The sequence below is a fragment of the Haliotis rufescens genome, unplaced genomic scaffold (assembly GCF_023055435.1).
Source record: "Haliotis rufescens isolate VD_foot unplaced genomic scaffold, xgHalRufe1.0.p SCAF_484, whole genome shotgun sequence".
Classification (NCBI taxonomy): Eukaryota; Metazoa; Mollusca; class Gastropoda; order Lepetellida; family Haliotidae; genus Haliotis; species Haliotis rufescens.
The window spans coordinates 1-24,696 of NW_025964206.1; the positions used below are offsets into that span (position 1 = coordinate 1).

General features: G+C 37.3%; 1 protein-coding gene across 2 annotated transcripts; it reads right to left on the minus strand.

Annotated features, from left to right (window-relative positions):
* Positions 1 to 2,303: 2,303 nt before the first annotated feature.
* LOC125372812 (nuclear receptor subfamily 2 group E member 1-like) lies at positions 2,304 to 15,399 on the minus strand. 2 transcript variants are annotated; one of them, XM_048383461.1, is made up of 4 exons: positions 9,412 to 10,213; positions 8,744 to 8,825; positions 7,052 to 7,070; positions 2,304 to 2,935 (listed from the first exon to the last, which is right to left on the minus strand). In XM_048383461.1, exons 1-4 carry the CDS (start codon positions 9,425 to 9,427, stop codon positions 2,792 to 2,794), a joined length of 261 nt encoding a protein of 86 aa, XP_048239418.1. In that variant the 5' UTR covers positions 9,428 to 10,213; the 3' UTR covers positions 2,304 to 2,791. The 2 variants fall into 2 exon arrangements, with proteins under 2 accessions (XP_048239418.1, XP_048239417.1); XM_048383460.1 differs by lacking the exon at positions 9,412 to 10,213 and adding an exon at positions 15,194 to 15,399 and having other exon boundaries at positions 2,305 to 2,935.
* Between the last annotated feature and the right edge of the window lie 9,297 nt (positions 15,400 to 24,696).

Consider the following 24,696-nt stretch of genomic DNA (forward strand, 5'->3'; position numbering starts at 1 on the left):
TCACCACCAACCTTAGCGTCATGTCTGGAATTTAATCAGTTTCAGGAATTTAAGAAATGGTCCCTTTAAAAAGAAACAGTTTCTGCCTCCAAACACCGTAAACGATGACATTTTTGGAGATGTGCGCGAACTTAATTAACAAAGCGCTAAACATACGTTAAAGTCAGTGTTATCTTAGGGGGAATTGTCATCAGTGTCACTGGACATTCCAGGTATTTGGAACGCGCTAATGCAACGTCTTACAATGTCCTACAATGTCCGGTTCTGGTTGAATGTAACAAATGTTACTAAGATCAAAACAAATGTTTCATAAAAGTGACAGATTTTTGGCCATGAGGGCCCCACCCCCCGGATTATGAGCTCCTGCCCCCTGAGTATAATTACACAAGGACAGGTTAGCTACGTGACCATCTATTCAGACGTTCCGCGTCATACAATGACTCCGGTAATTGCCTAATCAAATCGTTGAGCGCATTTCTCATCGGGTTACAATCGGAGTGTTTCGCCCTATCCTTCGTGTTTGGTTGCCTCGACTCTATTTGTACGTGTGCTTTCCGAGTCAATTATTCGTCCACGTACAAGCGTGTCTCCGCTTCTGCTCCTTGCGGGGCTTTCTCGCCTTGCGTCCCTGTGTTGACGATCGACTCATCAAATTCGAGTGTCTCATTAAAAGTTGTTACTCGCTGATCGCCGTATTATCACTAAATTATGAGGAACACCCTGCTTTTCGGCTAGACTAACCACAGAGTCCATGCGCTTGGGAAACACGATCTCATAGGAGTGGAGGTCTCGAGTGGGGATCACTCGTTTTGTGTCAAAATGGTTAATCCGCAGATATTAACTGGCGTTTAATTTAGATTTAATAATCGTGTTTGAATCGTTGAAAACGATTAGCCTTTCATTAAAAATCGGTTGACATATTTCTTTGATTTAAGATTTTAATTGGTCATAAGATTGATTTTTTTAACTTTGCAAATATTAAACTATGGTGTGGTTATATGTACCCACAATAATGAAGAGTTGTGAACAAATGTAATGTATAATTTAACTTTAAAAAATGCCGCTCTTCAGATGACTCTAATTAAATAAAAAAACCACCACCAAACATGTCAGCTTGTACTCTACCATGAGAAAATGTCACCATACTATATCTTAGGGGTTGTAACAATAAGTAAAATAATTTTCATATGTATGGATATTTAAAATACAATCATTTATACACGTCCACCCACATAATGTAGTGTCGAAACGTATTTACGAATCTTGCATGAATTATTTTAAAACATTTCCTGCGATCACTATAAACAAATATTTAGGCCTTCCTGATGTTGTCATTTAGAACAAAGTAACAGTGAGTTTGATTAGAGATAAACTGAGATAATTATTCGGTTTGACGCGATATTATATGGATTTATTAACTCCATTTCCAGAAACAAGAAATCATATGTCATATGACCAGATTTAAAGTAAACCATCAAATAGATCGGTTGCATGGCGATAGCATCTTTTATTTCAATTGTGAAGTGCTATCTCCATCAACAATTGGTGCTAAAGACCCGACGCCCTTATTGCGTGTCACAGTGTCGCAGGCCCTAGAAGAACACCACCATTTCAAGTGACGTTTCAAAGGATTTAATTATTTTTTAATATATGTTCATCGGAGGACTACTAGACCTGATCGGGAGCAAACGCAAAGAGAAAGGAATGAAAAGCCGCGTGTGGTAATTATGACTTTATGTGAAAAATAATGTTTATCACGTTAAGCTGACACCGCTTGCATCTGCATTGTTCAATGACGGAACTGGATATGATGCATTGTGGGTCATATAGATTGACTCCTTGAATTTGCAAGCTGTTGCAGATGATGATGTGAAAAGGGACGTTTGACACAGAAACATCTCTTTATGCGTGGCCCTTATACTTTTGTACTTGATTGTCAGTTATGTACAAGGTGAAGCCAAAATGTGTCAAGCATGACGATTATGTTGATTTCGTGATTTTCAACAAACGTGACCAATGTCAGGAAGAACTGATTTCCCATTATGAATAGGTATTGATTTAGTAACCGTGTTTCGTTTTTGTATGTCTTAGTCAATCCGAACATTATAACTTTATGGATTGGTCGAAGGTAGGGGCCTACTAATGGGTCTTTGGGATACACTACCACAGAATGTGATTTGGGGTCAATTTATTTAGTTTAACGTTATTATTTCGGTCAATCATATTATTTATGCTACACTAAGATAACCAAACAGTCACCGACTGGCTTAATTGTTCCTGGCGATTTGAACTATTTGCCTGTGTGAACTACGACTGTTGGGAGTTATGAAAAGACGGAACGCGTCAACGTACCACAATTACGAAAATTGATTGCTTCAATGCCGAAAAATACACAGTCCAAACCAGACAATGACTATTTATTGAATTATTTTCAAAGGCAAAAAGGGGTTATTATAAGCTGAAAATCAAACAAACTTCAGAACAAAACCACGATTGATGTCATATAAAAGGTCATAGAATGTGTAAAGCTGCAAAAAGCATCATTATTTGAAAGTAGGAGCCCCTAGTCATATGCAAGAAGAAAAGAGGGGCACATTCATCAGTGGTCTTTATGGGGAGGGAACCCCACTAGAGAAAGTAAACAAACCACGCCCCCTCCTTTCCCAGCCACCATCATCCTCATCTGCAACATGCTCGCTCTCAGTAAAAACCAATGATAGTTTTCTGAAGAAATAAAACACATTATTCGTGTTTAAGTGACAGCCTTGTGGAAAAGACAATGCCACAAAGTTTACTTACCGTCTTTGTTCATACCAGCTTCAATGCACTTCTTAAGACGACACGCCCGACACTGATTGCGGTGAGTTTTATCCACAGGACAATTTCCCTGTCCTCTCGATTTGCAAATGTATTGGCGGTTGCGTCGGATTGAGCGCTGAAGAGACAAACATACAATTTTTCATGTTTCATAAACATACCGATTGTTCAACATGTTTTAATAATACAGAAGTTTATAAAAGAAGAGTTTAACATATTCCACCAACTGTGACCTTATACCAGCCATTACGACGACTGACAGTAAGAACGAGCATCACACATTGAAACCAAACTGGGAATCGAACCGGGGTGTTTGGCGTGACGTGCCACCGCTTTGTTTAGCGTGATGAGACAACGCTGAGCTGTACATACATAGAAATGAGTGAGTGAGTATGGTTTTACGCCGCTTTTAGCAATATTCCAGCAATATCACGGCGGGGGACACCAGAAATGGGCTTCACAAAATGTACCCATGTCGGGAATCGAACCCGGGTCTTCGGCGTGATGAGCGAACGCTTTAACCACTAGACTTCCCGACCGCCCCTCATAGAAATGAGGTAACATGTGCATGTATATCGGCTTTCATACCACCCTATGTCATGTTATTCCATATGACGTAAAGTACGTGTGTTAATAAGCCATTCGGATTGGTTATAATATCCGAAGTTATATGCCTGAGTTATAACATAAAGTTCAATTCATCTGGGATTAGAAATCCCCCTACGTAATATTAATTAATGAATCGTTATGTTAAAAGTTGGCTGCACTTTGACGATCATGCGTCAAGAACTTTTTCAAAGAAATCAGCACTACTGATCTAAATTGTTTTTATCTCATTGAAATGGTGTTAGAAAACGAGATTTGCTTGACATATATGATAAAATCGAACTGAAGAATACACTTGAATATATATACAAAAATGCGCCATTCGATTGTTGTTGCGTCGCTTTGACAACCAATTTCAAATGGTAGTCCTTATAAATGTGTTAGTTTTTATTGTGTACCGTTGTGCAGTATTTACTGATACTGAGAACTTCGAATATAGCTAGCCAACCATGTCATTGAACGTCGTCGTTAAGTTCTATATGCTTGTTCGTTTGGTGCTTAAAGCCGCACTCAGCAATATTCTTATGCAATGTATTCTAATGCATGAGGGCGTTCTGCAAATAATCGGGTCTGAACCAGACAATCCAATGATTGACTTCATGAGCATCGACCTACGCAATTGGGATACGATTGCAAGCATTAACTAAGCTAGCGTGCCTGACCACCCAATATCGTTAACCGCCTCTCGCGAAAAGCATGGGTTGCTGAAGGCCAGTTCATCTATGATATCATGTACAGTAAAGTTTCTGTAACGCCATCACAAAACAGACGTTTCCACGGCAACCCGACTTCCTTGTTGACAAAGCATTTCAGAGAATATTCAATACAACTGCGTTCCACAAAATGATCATGACAGAGACTACTTCGTTAATTCATGGTATTTGTTGTCCAATGTTTATTTTATCTCGTGAATGAGAAAAGTTTCTTTTTTAATAAAATATCTTCACCTTCCACCACGCGTGGAATTATATACTTCCACGTTCAGACTGTGATATTAACAAGCCAGCTTAGGTACCCTAAATGTATCTGACTGGTCTGAGTAGGTGGAGCTGTAGACGTCGTTATCAGTGGAAACTATGACGCCGGCGTAACAGGTAGATAATGTCAGTCAAGGTATTGATCACCCGCTGTGAGCCGGACACAACCCTCGCTCTTTGATATAAAACACCAGTGAAACGGTTACATACAACGTCCTACTGACATGGGATATCTACAAGTGTTAAGGAGGTTAGTAGTAGCGTGGTGCTTAAAGCGTAATTCCCACGTCTGGCTTGGAATACAACATAGGTACAATGTGTACCCCGAGCGTCCCCTGCCATGGTATTGCTTGGATATTGCTAAAACGGAGTTAAGGTGCATTCACACAGTACAACTTATCGTATACAATTTCTTGTACCAACAAATCGCACCGTGTCAATTCATCTTAAAAGACTAATTAACAGATTAATACCATGATATTTTAGAATGTAGTTGCCCATTTATTGATTTGTTTGTTTGTTTGTTGTTTAACGCCGAAATCAGCAATATCGCAGCTACATAAGACGGCGGTCTGTAAATAATCGAGTCTGGACCAGATAATCCAGTGATTGACATCATGATCATCGATCTACGCAATTGGGATACGATGACATGCATCAACCAAGTCAGCGAGCCTGACCATCCGATCCCGTTAGTCGCCTCTTACGACAAGCATAGTCGCCTTTTACGGTAAGCATGGGTTGTTGAAGACCTATTCTAACCCGAATCTTCACAGGTGCCATTCATTAAATAGAAGTAAACATGTAATTTGGCCCTGTGTGTCATTATCGTTACTGTTTACAATGATTCATGGATTGTCTTCCATCTTGTTAGATAATTTCTTTGTCCACCATCGACTACCCAGGGTATTATATCTTCCTATATTATCTCTACAGGATACAAGGTTTTTTTCCGCCGCACTCAGAACTATCAAAGCTATATGACGGCTGTTTGTAAATAATCGAGTCTTGACCAGACAACCCAGTGATTGATAGAGTGAGCATCGATCCACGCAATTCGGATACGATGACATGCATCAACCAAGTCAGCGAGCCTGACCACCCGATCCCGTTAGTCGTCTCCTATGACAAGCATGGGTTGCTGACATACCGTGGACCCATTTCCAACGATAGCTTTCGGAAGTGACGTCACCATCTAAATCCCTTCTCTCCCTGAGCATAGAATGTATCTTGCTTTTAAGAAACTAATCATTTCAGAAGAAACGTCACAGAAAGTAGGTATAAACGACACTGATATAGCCAAGAATGCATGTAAAACTAACTGGTGTCATTGTCTTGACGTCAAGAAAATAGACGTCGTTAAGGATGCATAACTGAAGAGTGAGTGAGTAATATGTTTTGTTTCATTTCCGGTCTAATAAAATTGGAATGTGGTTATTTGTGAATGAAATAGTTGGAAAATGGTTTGCAAATTGTACGTTTCCTTTTCATCACCCGGATGTAGGAAATCACGTTCTACACGAGACGAAGGACAACGCGCGAAACTCGAACACGCATTTTTTATTTGGATACTGAGGTCGGAAGGGGTGAACCGCGAGAACCCGAATGTTTGAGTTTACTTGAGTCTGTCCACCCTTCTATGACGCAACTCAGCTCTGTGAAGTGAGATCTCGCAGGGTCACGCCGTGATCTCGTGCCGTGTGGTCAAATCAATCATTCCAAAGCAATCGCTAAAGTCACAACTTCTAAAGCTTTTGATCAACAAATCTTTGACAAGTTTTGATCTTAGGGGCTTTAGGCAAATACTCGAGTTTGCAAATCATCGTAATCTTCCTGAGAAGAGCTGTGAGAGCTGTTTCAGAAATGTTGCGAGTTTTTGCCGTTGGTTTGTTTCTGTAACTTCAACAGAATCAAAAGCCATAAGCAAACCTGACTTTTGCGGCTCTCACTTTATCTCAGTATTGGCAATCCATGCTATGTAGTGTCCCCCGTCCTCCGCAATCCAACGTGCCCCACCGTAGTTGTGCTATTGACATTCAAGCCCTCCACTTCTACGCTTTATCGACAGATTTTTACAAGGTTTGCGTTAAGTTTTTACCTTTTGGTTTAATTTTGCGAGCCAGGGATATCAGGAAATCCCGTGCCAGCCCTATAGGGGACTGTCGTATAAACTAAATATTGTTCGAAACATCGGTAGCTACGAGGACGTAAACCTGGTCCTTTGATGTCAGCGTGCCGAGCCGCTACGGGTGGGTTTGGGTAAGAAAATGTTAAACTTTCTAATCGGAAGACTTTTGTTCTAGTAAACACGGGGGTTAATACTTGATCCGGATAGACAGGTTGCCAACACTGAAGCTGAAGTCAAAGGACACACTGCACTAGGGGACGACTTCAGCTTGCGGACCGTGCGATGTGCCCCTCAACAAATACCCCCCTCATATGACTGTCATCATGGTTGGGGTGGCGGAATGGGGGTGACGAATGGGGGAGGGGCGGAAGATGGGAATTGATTGTCTTTGCGGGATGCAGGCGGAAACAGTACGCGTTACTTTACCTGGAGAAAAGTTGCGTCTCTTTTAACTTTGATTCAAAGGCGGACAAGTATGTATGTTAAAAGGGCGGACTAAGTAACTAAGACATTTAAAACTCACCTTAAAGAACCCGGCACAGCTGGAAAGGAAGATTATAAAAACATTAGTGAGGTTTGCCTGTAAAGGACATGATAAAATATGGTATATTTAGAAACTTTGTTAAGTGATGCCTGGAAACTGGGGCCTTTATCAAAAGTTGATGATAGGGCTGTTGTGTTAATAATAATAATAATAATAATAATAATAATAATAATAATAATAATAAATGAAATCGTCGAACAGATGACGATGCTCAGTGGTAATTAACCGTCAAAACGTTTAAGTGGAAAGAAATAGTTGAGCAGCAATATATGGGAATTATCATTGCATAATGTATCCAGTCGTTTCGTTTCTAGGGAACATTTATTAACATCAGTGTGTCTGGTAGTGTAATACGAAGTAAACATACATTTTTGTCTTTCAATAATAATCTTAACTTAATTATGACAAATAATATATTCTAAGCGGAATGAAGAATGCTAATATATTAGAACATGTATATGACGGAAAGTGTATTTTTCAGATAAATATTCAGTTAATACTATAAAAACGATTTGTTTTTAAACCTATTTCCAAACTTCTACACTAGTGATTGCATATAGATTGATGATTTGTCGAAACATTGAGTTACATAGAATAATGCATGACAGGTGCTTGTCAAGCACGTCAGGTGCAGAACCTGTTCATAACCTTCATTTTGACAGGAGACGTTGTTGTGATATTTCATTATGATCTGTAGATCGTCTAGTTTTCAATTGTAAATTGTACCAATGATTAAACTTGAAAGATAATACCATTAACACAAACAACAAGGTCATGATTTATGTCAATGTCGGTCCAAAGTAAATACGTTGAAAGATAATCACAAGTGAGGAAAGGGATAGAATTTCAATATCAACAAAGCCGATTTGTTAATGAGAACAAAATTATTTTCCATAAATCAAAATTTGAAAATGATTTTAAATATGTGCTCTGTATTCCGTTTCAAATGAAACAAATGGGTGAAAATAAACTCAGACAGCTATGATTTATCCTGGTATTTGAAACTTAATCGAATCCTGTAGTCATCCCTCTGATAGAGCAATAATTAAGAGCGGAGATCAACAGACAATGTCAGCTCGCGAACAATATCGAAGACCTGTACAGGTATATTAACCAGACTGTGCCAATACAATACAGCTAAACACTGAGACCTATGCAAGCTGGTACAAGGCATGACTGCAATGGTAGTTTACGTGGAAGCCAGCCAATATAGCCAATATTGCAGTTTGTACAAATAATGAAACTGAGTACAACATATGGAACCGTTAGGTAGATATACAGCGTCATTACTACTGCTGCAATGAAGGGTTATTGGGCGGACAGTGTATTGGATTAACAGAGTATCCTATATTGTGACCAGTTGTTTGATGACACGAAATATACCCATCCACTGATAGGTGTTTTGATAGAGGAATCATTTGATGATCAAACCCTGTACTATCTGTATTGCAATCAAATAATTTTGTCATTAGTGGGATATAAAGTACATATTATTAATATATAAGTGAAAAATAAATAAACACACAAATAAAAATAAACAAGTAAAGATAAATAAATAAATAAATAAATAAATAAATAAATAAATAAATAAAAATCTTGTTTAATAATACAAAAACAGGTATCCATTCAAGAACTTTTTAACAAAAAAATAAGATAGTATTGCATCCTTACCCATCACAAGCATAGATTCCGTAGTGTTTTCCTGACGAGTGATCTTGACAGACCTTACAAGGTATGTCCACCAGAATACGACCTAAAGTAAAACAAAAAACACCATGTCATCCTCATTTTCAAATCCATAAAAATACCTCATAAAATATGTTCATATGATGTCGCCAGTATAAGTAGGACCACTGTGTTATGATACACCAGTGTCATGTATTTTATGTTAGGTCTAGTTTAAGCTAAGCAGTTGTCAAGTTCTGCATGAATATAATTGGGTGTAAGATATACTTAGAATCTGGGAAAGGATTGGAAAGGTAGCTGTTTTTACAGCCTGTTGGTTTCCAATAACGGCACATGTAAGTCTCTACAGGTAGCATATATGTAATTACAGGTGTGAGAGTAGCGTTCCATGATTAGTGCCCCCGGGTGAGATGTACTGTCTGTCTCCCCACGGTCAGCGGGGAAGAGGCGGGTTTTCCCACTGTCGACTCAATACCAGGGACAAAAAGCGACCAGCAATTTGAAACAGTTGAGTGAAAGTGAAGTGAAGATTACGAAACCACGTATCTCCCATAGAAGGCATGGCGTCACATAACAGAGTAATGAAGCTCTCACTTATGTTGACAAGCAAGAAAAGCGTAAGGTGTTTACCAAAGCGTGAAAGGGAGCGTTACCTTCTCGTGGTCGCATTTCAACCCTAAACAGTCAGCGTTGTGGCCAGACAATAGCTGGTCAGTATGAGGTGTCCACTGCTACCCCAGCCTCGTGGTTAGATAATGACCGCTGCGTAATGACCAGTTATCTAATAACCACCAGATTTTCCCAATTATGTCGAAATGATACGAGAACCAGATATACCGCTGTGCAATGAGGACTGTAGAAGCGAGACTCTTAAGAGGATTTCGGGAGCCCTACAGGTGTTGACAAATGATCAGATAGAAGTCGTCCTCCCATCTGACAACACAGGTATGCGTATGTGTTTCCCTTGTCCCGACTTTTCATCACCGTTTGTTGTAGGGCTTCAGATGAATGTTCCAAATCGATACCTCCGAAACAACAAGCTTGATTTCCCAACAGTGTCTGCATATTGACTGTCTAGAACAATCGCCGGGAGAGTCGTGAGCATCCGATTCGTAATAAAAGGAGCATTGTGCTCGCCGCATGGTACGCTAATGTACAAACAACTAAATCAAAGAAGGCCGTTCTTTGCGAACCATCAGGCAGATTCGAATGTTAACTTGTCGCATCCAAGTCAACAGGCTTCCAATTAAAAATCAATATTCAGACAAACACACCGAGCTCATTCACACCCAACGGTAGCAATTATCTCTCCGACTTGTCTTTCGTGATGGGAAAAAAATGGTGAAGATTGGCAGATATGAGATAGTACTGCGTCCATTGATATCTTAAACACACAAATGATTATTGTAGAGGAATCATTTATAGCCAGACTGCCCAGAACAGTATCTCTCTACCCTTTGTTAAAACGGTACACGGCAAAAGCAGAATGACTTAGTCATAAAGGGAGTATGATGAAGATTATAATGAAAGTTTTAGCCATGCAAATGAATACAGCAAACACGGGTTCCGACTTCGTTTCATTTAGCTAGGAATGTCAATATTATAGCCATTATGTCCCCGCATGCTCCGTCATCTTGTTATGGGGATAATTGAACAGTTTGTTATATTGGTAAACGAAAGTGAAAAGTTGTACAGTGAAAACGATTAGAACAGAGTAGCGACCGTCCATAGTTTAGAAATTACAGCAAATATAAACAGTGCATACACAATAACGCGCTAGAAGGCAATCATTATCTGCTCCCAGAGAGAGAGATTTCGTGTAGAGATTTGAAATAATACAAAAATATATTAATGCTTGAGCTTCTGTATATCTATCGAAAAATGTTCAAAAACGAACCAATTTTCAGACGATTGAGCAAAAATAATTATTATTGACGGATTGTAACTGTGCAATAATTTAAAAACCGAAGCTGATGTTCATTAAAAAAACAACATGAATGTGGTTGCAGTAATGTCGAGATGCTACAACAGAGGAAGATGTGGCCGGGGCATGTCACTATGTTCATTCAAAAGTATGCTATTTTGTCTTCTGTTACGTGTAATCGACTGATGCACGAGACAAAATCAGAATGCGTTCAGGCATATCTCATATTGGCGAAATGTTATTATGGCTTTGTGGTAACTGAAATAACACCTATTCACTCCAACATAATTGTTTTATATTGTAATTTAGCAGGTAAAAATGAATTTCTTTTTCGAATGTACTTGATTAAAATGGTCCATGAAATGTCAAATAAAAGCGACAAAACCCTTTCCATATTTATGTGAAATATCTCTTAGAAGCGGAGACCATTGTGCACTTCCGACCCTGTTCCTTATATACAGTGATCTACAATATACACACAGAGAGTGCGTTTAAATTTGGGTGTCAGTGAAATAAATTCATAGCAAATAATCATTGTTACCTCAAACATAAACTTTACATATTCCCACATTTATTTGAAACTATCGAAACTAAAAAAGATTCAGCGACTTTATACAAAAATCGAAAACATTTAAGAACAGTCTTTGTTACACTGATAATATCTGTGTAAACTACGCGTTTATTTGAGATGAATAGTTTAAGAATGATTCAGCGGATCATTTGCTGAACATACACCTGACACCTCTCGGTAACCCCGATACATAACGATGCTATTTAATATCCGCTGTATAGTGCTTTCCATAAAAATATTTTATTAACTTTTTAATGAGGAGGTTTGGGCAGAGTTTTATGAAACTAGTCGTCACGTAGATAGTATCGGGCAATATAGCTAGCAATACCACACGCGTGCATGTGCAATATCCTTCGGTAATACCTCATCCTTTATCGGATAATCCGCGCTAATCTGAGGAACACGTGACGCTACCCCGAAGTAAGGAAGTAACGCGGTATGTCAAAGCATTGCCTTATAAACTTTTATTCATACAATAAACTTGTGTCATTAAAAGTTTCGCCGTGTGAGGAGTCTTGTGAAATTAACTCGCAATGGAATCAATTGAGAGAGTGTATTCTGAAGGCCGCGTGACTTGATTACGAGATTAGATGAATGTTGAAATGATTAAGTAAGTCCAAGCAACACGGTGACACTTAACAATCAATAGCGAGCTCAAGTGCTGGGATAATCCCGTAATCTACCAGCCACCCTGTTTTGCTATATTGTACACGATACGGGCATTTCGTTTTTATGCCTATCTTGCTCACGCCATTTAGTCATATTTTTTAACTCGACGGACAATTAATCACAGCGTTGAAATCGTGCAATATGATAACACACAGGTATAAAAAAGGTATAGTTTATGCTTATTTCAATTGTTTATTTATTTCAAGGAATAAATTAAATATTTCTGAAAAGAATAATTTCACCAATCTGTTAACATGATCGTGTTTCTGATTTATGTTATGCACTATATATTCTGTTTACATGATATTCATAAGGGAGATTATGTTTGAAAATTATTATACATCACTTCTGGTTATATTTTTGTCATAACAAAGTATGCATAAATAGTAAAGAAGTGGTATTCTGTTGATTTGCATATCTGAGTAAGCAGTTTAATAACAACATAGTATTAAGGCATATTCACACGTGACAGATAATATGCTATATACAAAAATTGACTGAAATATATTGTACAGATGATCAAGTAGTCGTTCAAATATCCTTTTTGAAAATTTGATTCGTGAGTATACGAATTTCTAAGTACACCACTATGACACAGGCAAAACCACCCACGTGACATTTAACCTATATCATTTAGCTTCAGAATGTGATTTTCCTAGTTTGCTGAAAGGTGAGTTTCATATTCAAAATGCTTCTGCTGGAAAAAAATTGCCATGAATTTCAATTTGATCCACAGTCCGAATCTGACTTGATGTTTGCTTGGTATGCTTTGGTTAATGCTAGAAAATCCGTCCAGGGTTTAAGGTCCGCCTGCAGCCTCTATCGTGAACCTGCTGCAACGTCAACTGTATGCTTAAGTATAAGACACAGTCCCTAGCGCCTTCGAATGTGTTTATCCTTGTCATATCTCGAGTCAGTTTACAGAATCCGCATCTCATACCGCGACAAGTGTAGGGAAGATGCTTTCTATCTGGCATTCAGGGCCTATTAGGGATGAACAATGTTTTTCTCGTAAAGAACATTCAAACATTGGAAGGATAAGGAGGGCGAACTCGAACAAGTAAAGTTAGGGTCTGTTTGACAGGGAGATCAAGGAAGCTTCTGATAGAGACCGTCTGACCACGGCGCTGAAGATGATCCCACACCATTTGGCACTTGTATCAAAAGCTTTGGAACACTTGTAGTGAAGGATTTGGACCCAAGTGCCCGTCCAGATTAAACCAGAGGACTTTATTGTCGGTCACTCCGTTTCACAAGGATCACCCACAAGGCTAAACGCGATTAACTTGAGGTTATGGTATTTCCTGTTCTAAGAGAATCATAGTGTGAAACGAAACTGCAAAAGTTTTTCTTATATACCAGCAGCAACTGCTTGAACTGATGGATTGAAAAAGAGGACTTTTGAAAAGTGTAATGTAATAAATTAAAATGTGTGATGTGATAATAACGAAAGGTGTAACGTTTTTGTTTTGTTTTAAAAACAAATGTAACTTGATTGATTACAACACAATTATACATATCCTGTCATTATCGAATTCAAATTATCCAAAGTGCAATGGACACGTTCCCGATATTTTGAAAACACATTTGCATTCATGGAATATCAAAATAGTTATTATACAATAATATTTGTAGTTTTGTTCTGTGTTTTCAACCATCGAATGTTTATGTTTATATTACCATCTGCACTTAATTATTTTACCTATTCATTTTACCAATTTTGTTTTTAAATTGATTAAAAAAAGTTGCACAAACAATCATTTAAAACATTGTTTTACCAGACTTTATATTAGAAATATGGAAGATTTTAGACCATTCATAGAAATACCGCTGTCTGAATTTTTTTTATTCCAGAAGGTTAAAATATTTTTCATGTGGATTTACAGATATATTGCATTAAATGAGTATACGGTTCAAGGACATAAGGGGCCTTATGTGTCAATAGAGAATACTAATACAACAGTATCATTGTAACCGAAGAGTGAGAAATTCTTAGAATAGAAAAATCAAATGCGTTGTATTTTGGCTGGAATTATTTTTCATTCTACAGATAAATGTTCCATAAGGGGTGCAACTGTATTTCAAAATATAACATGCTCAAAGACATTAGTTTTGAATAATCAAAATTTATGCTTGCATTTAACACCTAACAATGTTCAGTACTTGACAGCTGTGTTCAAACTGCCACCATATACATTTCTAAAATTCAATTTTGCACAGGTTTACTAGGTGCATGAAATTTAAACATACATATATAATGAAACAGTATTCCCAGATTTAATTCTCAGCGTCTGCATGTAGGCCAGTGACGTGGAATTTATCACACTTTAATTTACCCCAACAATATCGTGATTAAAAACACTTAAGGATTGCTATAGTACAAGTACCACTGTGTGGGATAGTCTCTTAATTTATCACGTCTTTTCACCAGTGTAGCGTCTCTCAGTCCACGTCCCACCCAGAGACACCCGGTTACAAGTCAACTCGTCCTATACATCAACGGAAATTTGCTCTTCGTGCATTTACCAAATAACCGCGAGTCAATAATTGCTTCTATATATTATTCAGAAGTCATTTTTAAGACTACAGCTACGAGATTTGTTCTGTAGCATAAATAAGCTGACAAGGTTGAGATAAGGGTTGTGTCATGTAGTTGTCATCGACCTAGGAATCTTCAACAGTCAATATCGTAAATACAGGCTGGAATACATAACTAGAGACATAATGTGTTGCCTTCAGAACTTAATCACTTATACACACAATGTGCTATCCACCCTGATATGAACTTGAACAAGCTAACACTCTTTATGGTGGGTTGGTAAATTTAATTATGTCGTAATTTCAAATGATATTCTATTCAAGTGTCAACTGGATGTATTTATGCTGTTTTTATATAATTAGAAGTTTTATTAGTAATAGAAGGATAGAAATAAATTTTCTATATGAACATGTATCCAAACGAGTAACAATATTGATAACATTAATTTCTAACAACACTATTTCAACAAAAGGTTGAACTTTGATTAAAGACATCACTGATATATATTTAGACATTAGTGATTTCTCTCCAACTTCATAAAAAATCCCTATTCGCTCTTTAGAGCATGTTATTGTTTTGGATACTCACGGGAGAAAATAAACATTTTGATCGGTAGTAACAAATCACTACAATTACACAATGTTACAAAGACGGAAGTGATCCTCGTCGAGTGTCTGTATAACGCGTGTTAAGAAAAGACTTGTTATCTACATATATACACCAAACACTTACTGGAAGTTCCCGAGGGTCGATTCATCTTAATCCACTCTCCTGTGCTATCACTTGGCGTAGTCTACTCCGTGTTGAAGTTGTCGCAGAACAGATAAATCCCACTTTGACCCGAGCTCTATGCCAGCCAATCACAGAGCAGTAGGAGCGCGAGACGAACAAGCACCATTTGGCGCTTCTCTCACTTGGCCTCGTCTGGTGGCGACAAGTCAAACTGTATGATTACATACTCCTGCGTTGACAAGCCAGCCCCCTCGCGATTGGCTCCCTGCAACAATGGATGGCATGCTTGAAGCGCACGGATAAAGCACAGGCGTTTTGGAGGCAGGGACTTAGCTGTTTAGTCGGTGTGTATGGAGAATAATGTCACTTGTATTGGAATTCGTCAAAAGCTTTCCCCACCCAGATAACTAGACACAATTACTTCACAAACGGAGATCTCAGTGTGTTAGGTGATAATAGCCGTGGTAATATGACAGGTCCTTGTCGACCACCGGGCTGGACATTAGCAGTTGGGGAGTGATTACTCATCGAGTGGACTCAGCCCAGGAAACCACCGTGAAGACAAATATGGTGATTAAATGATATGTTAGACTATATACTCTCAGGTCTTAATTATTAATCCACATCAACGTTGTTCTGAAAAAATGTTTCAATGACAAAACCTTTTTTCATCTGCGATTTCTTCTTTCACATACCTTTTCTTGTTTAAGAAATATACTTGTTGTGATTGCGCTCGATTGATTTGATAAACTTTATTAATTTCTGAGAAAGAATATTGCAAACATAGCGATGTTAATATTTTTCTACTAAAGTTTATCTTTTGACAACTCGAATCAAGCAAGTCTATCATTTTTTCAGTTTTCTTTGTTGAAGGAAATTAGGAAATTATACGTTAGGCGAGTCAATACCGAGACACCTGTATACATAATTTAATGAGCAATATGTTGTTTTGAGAGCAACACATTTCAATAAAAATCACCTGAAAACGAGATATTACAATCTTGTTTGTTATTAAGTATTTATTTCCTTTATCTTACCTTTTTCATTAGAAATGTACCTTTAACTCATAATCAGCTAGAATGTCACATCATGTCGAATATCTAACATTTAGTCAGCAAATCAACTGTCTGTTTACACTTAACATAAATTTTCGAATTAACAGCAAAAACATGACAATATTTCTGTTATTTATTTTATTTTCACAATTTTCAAAAAACACATTTGATGGTTTCAATATATTAAAGAAAGGTAAATATATTGTACAAACATGTACGAAGGGAAAGCTTACCATGTTGTAATATAGTATAAAGTAGCTGGGAAGAATTAAAGCAAAAGGATAACAACATGCGCCCATGCTGGGGAGCGAAAACGAGCCAAAGAACAATGTCTTATATATCGACAACAAAGTAAGTCAATTTAATGCAAACAAAAAGCCTACCTTTAGCTTGAAACTGGAGAGGGACAAGAAACCAAGAAAGACCTTTCTTCTTTGAGTGTAGTAGGCACAAGGTGCTCCCTGTGTTTGTCCACGGTTGCTTTACCCGACTCACTTCATACGGATGGCACGAAACCTGTTCAATGATATACCAAAAGCAAACAAGGTAGTGTCTACCGTAGTGTCACTGCGTGATAGACTCGATTTGGCTTCTTTAATCAGATTTTCAAAGTTGACATTGATAGGGTGATTTTTAGCACATCAGACCGAATGCCTTTCCATAGGGCAAAGTGTGTTCCACCAACAGTGTTTGCATTCGTTCTACCCACAGGGAACCAGAGATAGGATTTTGGTATTAGTATAAAGCCCTAATACCTAAAGCCAAAAGCAAAATATGAATTTTACTACTCCATTTTAAGAAGTTTGTGTAGTCATGTTCTCTCTGCGAAAACAGAGGCTAAGGAAATCAAGATAATATCAGTTTCGGAGTACTATTTATTTCCAGATATATGACATGTATAATATCTCAAATTATACATCATTAGTGTAGCGTCAGCAAACAAATAACTGATAACAAAATGCATGAAATTCGTCAAACATGCCCATTTGGAACACTCTTCGGCGATAAATCATATTTATGCTAATTTAATTAATTTTATATGAACCTAGTTGAAACGTTTTAAAAAAAGTTGAAAAAGAGTTACAAAAAGAGAAATGAAATAAAAAAAGATCCATATGTGAAAACCATTCACTCGAAAAATCCCTCTACAACATACATTATCTAGGCAAATTAATTTATGTAACACTGACATTATACACAAACACTGGTTTGTATGTGTGATGCAGGCCACTTTGATAAGAAAACATGATTACTGATCAGCATATGTGGATTCATAGGCTAGAGAAGACAATTACTGCACGCATAAGGAGCAATGATAAAACACCGTGCGAGCCTGTAATTATATATTATAAGTGTAACACATATGTGAGAAGCTGAACCACTGGTGTGTCATAACTTTCACGTTGTGTTAATTAATTCAAAGATGTAATTAATTCATCAGCTAATTAAAGTCTAAAATCCATTTATCTGGACTCCCCGAGTCCCCACCGTCGCATTACAGAATGCTCACACATAACGTACTCTGTTTCTGAAACTATAAGATGTAACCAGTTTCCTTATCTTAAAGGCTGTGTCTCAATGTGAGATAATACTTAAAACTATGCAAACAATGACAGTCTTTTCTAATTTTCAGTTATCCATTTATATAATTTTCACCATAAACTGTTTCGGCAGACAATCTAGACAATTCTCTGATTATGTATTTATTTCCAAAAGGATATCATGTTGAGTTTTGAAATTCCTGACAGTCAGCAATATTTCTATTTTGGTTGTTATTACAACAACCTTGCCTCTGATTCTACGATTTTATAACGCTAATTGCAAATTGAATATTGCTATTTCTATGTTTTTGCCGAACTGTGACGTTTGTTCAGAAAAAAATATTTTGGCTCCGTTTATCCTCCTGTAATCTGCTACTTTTCTTGTGATCCCCAACAACATTAATTGCGACAATAGAGGAATTACAATAGATATCTTCATTAACGATGTCTTCATTTTTCCCTTGTATGACCGTTGATTTATGTTGCAATGCCAATACTTTTATCCAACATGACTTTCTCTCTATCCCTTAGAGAGAGCTCGAGAGTGCGTGTACATGTCTATATATGTCTTTATGTGACCCCCACTCTCCGTCTCTCTCTCTCTCTCTCTCTCTCTCTCTCTCTCTCTCTCTCTCTCTCTCTCTCTCTCTCTCCCTCTTTCCGTCATTTGCCTCTCGACCTTGTGTCAGTATGTTTTTCTTGTCACAGTAACTGCAACGTATGCACAGTATCGCACTATTTGTAAGGCAGTGTAAAGGATACATGAAATAATGGTTTGAAATGCTAGACGAGTATAATTACCATTCAGTGATGATATGTTTTTATTAATTGAAAGTACCTCAATCGTGACCCTATATCAATGAATATATATCCAGCACAAACTTTTCTTTGAAACATCTGACATATGCTTTTCTCGCATCATTTGAAATGCCCCATTAACAATAAGCCTAGAATAACTCCATCTGAGGTTCTTTAGCATACAGTAATTGAAAAAAACCTCTGCTTGGTTTACATAATCAAAATTTGTTTTTGCAAGCTTCATGTCAGTACCGTATATGTTTTGAATACTGCTATGATAAACCACCTGTTACTGATGTTTTGCTTTTAGAAGCGACTGTACCCAAAGACACGCTGGTTGATTGTGTTTATTCACTTTTGGCGTTGCTTTTGTGTGTACGTTTATAACCAGTTTCGCTTTTCGGCTTTCTAATTAAACCATCATCTGGATGCTGGTACAATATGTCAGTAGCAACATGGCATCCAATAAAGTAATGTTCAGATTAACTAATAAACTTGCAAGGTGTATTACTGTAATGATCTAAATATTAACATTTATGTGTATATTTATTGTTCTTTTCATGAAGGTGTTGAATGAGACTAAAAAAGGTTATGACTTGAAAGTTTATAAAGGTTTTGTATATATCGAACTGACAGAACACACTGAGCACATTAGTATTAACTCACAGTTGTGCATAGTATTTTTCATATTGCTGTAAGTGTAACTCTATAGTCGTTTGCAGAAGTTCTGCCTTGGATGAACCCTGGCACATAGATCTGGCGGCATTGATTATTTTATATTGTAAGTTAATACTAAACACGTAACCAAATTATGTAGAACGATAATATGAAGTATTCAGATCTATGTCTGATTGTCTAAATCGTAGCTGAATAAAAATCTAGTGTTTAAAAACGTCATTTAGATGTTCACATCACGCCCAGTATTCGTTGTGTAGAAATATTATTAATACATTATGATATTAACCTTTATCGAAATGGACAACATGTGATTGTTGGGCTGTTATTACGTTTGCTGACGACAATATATTCGGTTCGAAAATCAGACTATGTATATTAAATGTTCGAATAGAATAGACGTTTTCCGTCTACTGCAATGGTATATGCACGATGTAGGGACCGCCAATGTCAACATTATTGTGTCATTGAAAAATTATGTGTATACATACAGAGATCTAAGGTTAGCCTAAGGGGTCTAAGGATGTTGACTGCTATTCATTAATATGCAACTGGATACGAGGGTACTTATGAAGGTCAGGGTACATGTCTTCCGCTAAAAGTGACATAACACCATTCCGACCAACTCCGGCAAACTCAAATTCTCTCCTAAAGCGCACTGAATACATACATACATACATACATACATACATACATACATACATACATACATACATACATACATACATACATACATACATACATACATACATACATACATACATACATACATACATACATACATACATACATACATACATACATACATACATACATACATTCTCTATTTCCTCCGATGACTGAAGATTATATGTAGTCTATGGACGGTTCGAAACACGATTAAGTCATGACGGACGGTAAAACGACATTCTAGGCATACATTGGGCAGGTGTTTTAATGTTCCATATATACTTCTATCAAACCAGGATCGAAATAAAACACCCACAATTAAATGTAAATCACATCTTAACATGCATTATTCTGCATGGATCAGTTACCAAGGCCTTAATTGTATGCATCCTGATAGAGACAACCATAGTATCACTGCCTATATATCATCATCGGAACCTGTTCATAATACCCACAATAGAAATATGAACCCTCTCATTTGCTCGCAATAAACCAACTTTTAATCCCACATGTCCACTGCACGATGACACAGGAGCTGTGGTGTATCAGCTGGCCTTACACGTGCGACCATGTGACCATCCGGGGACTTAATTAGATTTACTTACACTTTGATGTGCACTGGCAGAATACCGACAATGATCATCTCACATGCATGAACGATCATGAATATGCCCACGTGTTGCATCAGTTGGCAAGCTCGTATCATCAGCACCCTTTATGTTTCTTTTGTATACACGAATTACCTTCTGCTGTGTATCATGCATACATAACTGTTCTATATACGGAGTGCCTTTCTACTGGAAAAGGTATAATGATTTCCTGTTGTATATACAGAAAACATTTTTCTTAAACATACAAAAATAGTTCTTTTACATATGCATATTGCCTTATTTATATGTATAATATAACATAGATTTCCTTTGCATTTACAAAATATCGTTCTCGTGTATATGCAGAGCACTTTTCTGTTGTCCATTAAAACTGTCTTTCTCTTTTATGTGCAGTATGCCTTTTCTTTTGTATAATATAGAATGCACTTCCAGTATATATACAAAATATGATTCTCTTACGTATCCAGCATACTTATGTAGAATATATATTCCCTGTACATCGTATATACAAAATAGCGTTCTCTTGTCTCTTGTTTATACCGACTGTGCTTGACGTAAGAGGCGACTAACGGGATTTAGTGGTTAGGCTCGCTGATTTGGTTGATGCATGCCATCGTATCCCATTTGCGTGGATCGATGCTCACGATATCAATAACTGGATTATCTGTTTCAAACTCGATTATTTACAGACCGCCGTCATATAGCTGGAATATTGCTGAGTGCGGCGTCAAACAACAAACTATTGTTTATGCAGAATGCCATTATTCTGCACGAACGGTAATACGAACTACCTTTCATTCGTACATCAAGCTTTCTTTTCATTCACAGATACATAATGCCTCCCTCGAATATTCAGAATACTTTAAAAAAAATAGAGAATGCGTTTCTTACTTTGTATTAAAAGAGCACATATCTTGAGAATTCAAATACCTTTTATTTTTACAGAATACCCTTCTTTCTCATGAACAGAATGTTTCTTTTCTACATATACATAATACTTCTGTATTGTTTGTGAACATATTCCGTCTTTATGTGCAGAGTGCCTTCCTTAAATATACATTTAATGAATACACTTTTGTTGTTTATGCAGAATACTTAGCCTATGTATACAAAATAGAATACCCTTCTGCAGTACAGAATACATTCCTGTTTTTTATGATACAGAATACCTTTCCTTTGAATATGCAGAATACCGTTCTTTTAACATACAAAATACCTTTCTTTTGGTATACAGAATTCCTTTCTTTGGGCTTTACAGAATACTTTTCTTTAGTACTTTAACAAAGCAGATGCAATATATATATTTGCCATTTAAATTATAAATGATGTTATAAAGATATTCCCATTTATACTCAATGCATCACTCTTATGTTCTCATTCGAACAAACAATGACTAATATTTCAGGAAGAATAGATATATATATATCATGTATAAGCGATGACACAAATGCAAAAGCAAACACTCACACGCAAGCATGCAAGTATTAATTGGAGATTTCAATGACACAAAACCCTCTCTCTATATATATACACATTATCATCGTGTTAACCCAACCTGCATCTTTGCCCTGTTACACAAAAATCCGCTCATTAACCTAATAAATCAGTTCACGTTCGATCAACGTGTCCATTTTATCCATATTTTTGTTTCTTGTGTAAATATGTTATCGTAGTTTCAAGTTTCACAGCTTGTTTTAATATGGAAAAACACATTGGCAAGTACGCTGATCTCTTAATGCAAAAGACTGCCAAGTTGATACGAGAGAACGCACGTTCACTATCATTTATGATACAGCTCTGTCCCAGCCATTTAGTACATCAAGTTTCGGGGTCATGATGACCCACATAGCCATGTTTTGGTGTTTTTCTTTGTATCTGTATATTTATTTCTTTTAACCGAACAGGTTTTGGCGGGGAGAGAGGTGGATGGATTGGGGATGGAGTGGGGGATGTCCTGCTATATTTGTAAATAAGAGATTCTTTGAAAGCCATTTTTTTAATAAATTGTTTTGAAAACACTTGATCATCTATTACACGATGTCTCAACACAGGTGTCCGTCGACAAAACGTTGGTGGTCCTTTCAGTCAAAAAAAAGTTCCAACGAACAGAAGGACCATTAAGGTAATAACACTATCATGTATTTTGGAGAATATATAGAAATTTAAAAGTTTAGTTTGCCCGACCGATATCCTTGCATTTCATCTTTGGGGTCCATTGTATATTTCCACACAGGCGATGAATAGATATAAGCATCGAGTAAACGTAAAATAAGACACTGCTTTGCCGTCAGCTTTAAAGGATGTTCAACGCTTTGATCTTAGTTAGCTTTTTATCAGAGGTTTAACTGAAGATACCGGGACGTTGTCGAGAGCATTGACAGAGAGGGGTAGGTATGTGATTGGGAGAGGTCGAGAAGGGGGTATCATGGTGGGTTATTGTTGGCTAACGCTGTTTGTATACCGGTGGCGAAAGTCACCCGACAACCCAGTAGTTTTACAATGCCTACTGCTGGTTCTCTTGAGCTGTGAAGGCTAACTGTTTATTATGGGGAAATTGCTCTCGGGTTACGCTGGAACCATCAAGCTCCGTACGCGACAGAGGATCTCGTGGAGAACAGGCAGAAGACGAACCTAAACTACAAAGTAATAGAACAGCATACCAATGTATTGTTAGTAGCTCGCGTTTGTTTCCACTGATTTGTCGCAAACGGTGTAAAGTCACGGTAGGTAAATAACGGCAACGGCTTACGGCAGCTGGCTTCGTAAGATCGTATAGTTGGTACAATGAGAGAACAAGACTCCCGCGTTAGAAACAGTTGCCTAACAAAGAGTAGGCAGACACCAACTACACCGACACACCAACGTCTTCAGGTCGACGTACAAGGCTCGATCCTTTCAGATCTTTCATGTGGAGTAAAATGGGCGAGGTAATATCACCAGAGGTTATTTTTCTTAAAAACATACCACTTCTGGGTGTTTAGCCGTTGGGAATAACAACAGGGGATGAACAAACTAGAGATTATATTAAAGCGTACCAATATTTTTCAGTATGGCATTCGATGGAATTTGATGAAGGGAATCACTTCGTATTTAAAAATCTGTATTGTCATCTTGGGGCAGGATAAAGGAACGTACACGCGGCAAATATCTATTTGAAATATTTCTCGTATATACGAGTGTGTAAACACACGTTTGCCAAAAACTGGTACGTCGGTTTAAGATGAAATAGGCAACGTTGGAAGGCAAATTTGCAGTTCTAAGTCATAAAAAACATTTTTCTTGTCAACGTTCACACATTGACAATGTACATCATCCCCAGTTCTAAATACTACAGTACCATATTTACACATTGTGTCAGTGCCAACCATGGCACTATATGCAGTATTTACACCTTCACATGAAATTGGACTTTTGTGAGTGGCCTTTTTTAAGCTAAATGAAATACTATACATTTAAATATATTCTATTACTTTACTGATAGCTGTATTCTCATGAAATCCCACTTAAACGTACTATGTTTAAAATGTCTTCTCAAATACCGTATTAACAAGACACCCATATCTCGTTCATCGCCGTTCTTTGGAAAACAAGACAAAATCGAATAAACGATTCACTGTCTATAATGACGTGTGATTATGTCGCCTAACACTGAAGTTTGCCTACATTACTCTGAAGTGATATTTATTAGCTAGAGACGTGGAAGTTAAAATTATTCACAGATTCGTGGTAGCAGATCGTTGTATTCCACACCAATAAGTGTTAAACATCAGTTCACAGGTTCTTGTCGTCATACGCCAGATGTGCCACACACAAAAAACTACTACAAAGGGCTGGAACAATTCATAGATATCGCTGGATAGCAATCCTGCAGCATCGTTAGTTTTTATAGCTATACACCAAGCGCAAGTCATCAACAACAATGCGTAGTTAGATTATTCAAATTAGAATCACACATGTTACAGTTTACAGATTAATTGAGATGTTGATAATCACTTCGAGTCCAATGTAGGCAAGGATGAAACCTAAAACTGTCAGTACATTTTTTTTTATATCTGGCAGTAACACAATGGTTTTTCTGTGTTGAGTTAAAAGACCTTGTAACTTGTATCCAATGAATGGTTCCTGCTACTGAAGTCTGAAATGGAACTCTCGTT